The sequence below is a fragment of the Dipteris shenzhenensis genome, chromosome 31 (genome assembly GCF_047967505.1).
Source record: "Dipteris shenzhenensis isolate YYH24624 ecotype China chromosome 31, Dip_SZ_1.0, whole genome shotgun sequence".
Taxonomy (NCBI): Eukaryota; Viridiplantae; Streptophyta; class Polypodiopsida; order Gleicheniales; family Dipteridaceae; genus Dipteris; species Dipteris shenzhenensis.
Window position 1 is genome coordinate 13739393 of NC_141626.1, and position 3010 is coordinate 13742402.

The window sequence follows — 3010 nt, forward strand, 5'->3', positions numbered from 1 at the left end:
GCCACTTGTAAGTTTTTCCCCCATGCATTATTTATATACCAAGCACTCCCACAAGATATGCATATGAGTCTCCTTTCTAACTCTGCATAGAGGAAGCAGAGGAGAATTTTTTAGATTCCACTTTTCTAATATTTCTCTAATAGGAGGCTTATAGACAGCAATCTTTCAAAGTAGAAGATTTAGCTTACATGAGGGGGTCACTTCCCAAACATGATGAATCCTTTGATCCTAGATTGACAAGCCATCTAAAGGGGGAAATGATTTCCACTCTTGATGTACCAAGCCTACAATCAACGAGGGACTTGATACTTAAAATTTTTAAGGAACGTTTTTGCAAGGTCTTTCCATTACTGAGAGAAAAGCCTTTGAAATTCGGCTCAACTCTCTGCACCTTGCTAGTAGGCCAATCTTCCTTCTTCCACTTTGCACAAATGCCTCTCATGTACCAGGTCATGAAGACCAGAGCAAAGTGGATATCCACCAATCACTCATCAATCATCCACGATTTCTTGGTCCATTTCCTCCATGATTAGGGCAAACTCATGATCCACTTAGTGTGTTATAGACCCTCCAAATGTTTGCCAACACCCAAAGCTATGTATTGTCTAGACTACCCAACCTCCAAATATTTTCAAACGTTCAACGCTACGTATTGTCTAGACTACCCAATAATGCATTGTCATTGCGCATGATAAGTTAGTTATGTTTCAATTGATGGCATGCCTATGGAGGCTTGATGTCCAAGTAAGGTGCCCCTCAACACCTGTGCTATTGTTGTTGAAATGCATACAAAGCTTGGAGGTCACTAATGGATTATGAAAGTCGAGGTCAATGAAGATCGACATGTTGTATCCTATCCATGCGGAGCATATGCTACAATCATGGCATTCCACGTTAATTCCATTCACTGAATCAATTACCATTTTATCAAAAAGCCTCGTGCTGAGCATATGCTACAAATCATGGCATTCCACGTTAATCACATTTCTTCAACCATTTCATAAAAAAGCCTCTTGCATCCTTGACCACAAACATATGAAGCTCAAATCCATTGTAACAAGCATCCACAAAACTTACGAAGTGTAGGTGTCGTTGAGGAAGATATTCGAAAGATCAAACTCGAACCAAAGACCTCTGGTTTCCTCTATATGACGTTTATCGTCCGACTTTTACTCGTATCGGCGGATATATTTGACATATATCCTCTGGAATTGAAATTCCAATAAAGTATAAGACTAGGTGCTGTCGCAGAGGCGGAAAATTCATTCTCGAACGTGTCCAATTGACATTTCGACATAAACGAGGGTGATTGTGCCACAAGCCTTATAAATACATCGGTTTCCCACCGAGGAAGGATATCCATTTGCCCTGCAAAACCTTTCAATCTACCTTTTCATTTTGTTTTTTCCTTCTAAAACTTGTTTCCCATCTCACTCGTCCGGTAGCGATGGCAAAGGTCTTCAGCCAAGAGATCGAATTGCAGGTTTCCGCCAAGAGGATATGGTGCGGCGTTGTTAAGGATGCCCATAATTGCCTGCCCAAGGCCTTGCCACAGAAAATTGCTGCTGTAGAATACACAGAAGGCCAGGCAACAGAGGTCGGCTGTGTGAGAACCCTGAAGTTCCACAAGGGTGGGTCATCTGTGCATGCCTTTTGAAGGCATACAATTGTCTTTCCTGTTGCTAGGTTTGCATACTGTTCTCGTTTTATGTCGGACTCTCCTTTAAGATTAATCTATTGTCATTTGGATGGTTGGCCACAGGTTCCACTGCAGAGAAGAACGTGCTCTACGTGAAAGAGAAGGTAGAAGAAGTGGATCACGAGTCATTGAAGTTCACGACTGTTTTGGTGGAAGGCGGCTCGTTGGGTACTACTTTCAAGAGTTACAAATCCAAGTTTGAATTGAGAGAAGGACCCAATGCAAATACTTGTGTCGCGCGTTGGACTATTAAATATGAAAGCCTTACTGAGCAGCAGGAGCTTCCTGATAGAGTTAAGGAAGGCATCGTCAGCAGCTTAAAGGCAGTCGAGGCTTACTTGCTCAAACACAACGATTACGCCGCATGAAGCGGACGCTTAAGTATCTATAAGGTGTGCTCATAAATAAGACCTTGTATGGCTTGAAATTCTTGTGCACATGGGACTACACCCTAGCACGATTGTGTGTGGAAGATGTTCATGGAGTGTTTTTGGTGTATATCACTCCTTGAAGCATTTTAAAGCTATACTTACTTTTGCAAGAGTTGGGTTCTTTTCCCACCTACTACAATTATGTTATGCTAGTAAACATAAACTAGTATACAACCCGTGCGTTGCTGCAACAAAACATGATATGGGTTGTTACTGTGTAAAAGACACTGATATATAAAAGAGCATTGATGTAAAACACTTTGACTTGTTAATTAATATAATTATTTGCATGATACCAATCTAGAAAAGGGAGTTTATTACATGCATTGGTGCTATGAATAAAAAAGACAGTGAAAAATTCAACTTGCTAACTAACATGATTATATTCATGATATTAACTCTAGAAAGAAAGATCGCTCATGATTCCATATTTCTATGGAGATAGTCTTAAACGAAAACCTGCACAATGTTCCATTGTCATCTAGAATAGCTTAGTTGCAAATGAATGTTTGATATATTGTAAGGAATTTTTACATTTGTAAGATTTGTGACATTTGCAAGATAACATCTTAGTGATTTACACACACTATATATATGCTAAAATTCCATCCATTTCTATAAACATGATGCTCTATCCCAAATTTATTTTTTTGTATTTTATAGTATTTATTTTCTTTAATCTTCTACTTTTGATTTTACTAAGGGTTACATGATGCAAAGGGGCCATGACATATTTTATCCTCAAGGAGGTCTCTCCGGACATTTATAATATTGCTATATTTGAACTATGCAATTACCATTTTGAGGTTTCAAAAGATTCACCAAGAAAGTTAAGAAATTATATCATTTTAATAGAAAGAAATTTCTTTGCTAGTGATGT

At 38.8% G+C, this 3010-nt stretch overlaps 1 protein-coding gene across 1 annotated transcript; it reads left to right on the forward strand.

The window, feature by feature from the left end:
• The first annotated feature begins 1347 nt into the window (after positions 1-1347).
• Positions 1348-2368, forward strand: LOC147881063 (pathogenesis-related protein 1-like). The gene is made up of 2 exons (XM_087370263.1): positions 1348-1631; positions 1763-2368. The coding sequence occupies exons 1-2, from the start codon at positions 1448-1450 to the stop codon at positions 2065-2067; spliced, it is 489 nt and encodes a 162-aa protein (XP_087226389.1). The 5' UTR covers positions 1348-1447; the 3' UTR covers positions 2068-2368.
• The last annotated feature ends 642 nt before the right edge of the window (positions 2369-3010 follow it).

Excerpts from the sequence above, each read along its gene's own strand:
- LOC147881063 (XM_087370263.1), top strand. The coding sequence starts at position 1,448 with ATGGCAAAGGTCTTCAGCCAAGAGATCGAATTGCAGGTTTCCGCCAAG. Across the intron at positions 1,632-1,762 it reads AACCCTGAAGTTCCACAAGG|GTTCCACTGCAGAGAAGAAC; the intron begins GTGGGTCATCTG and ends GGTTGGCCACAG.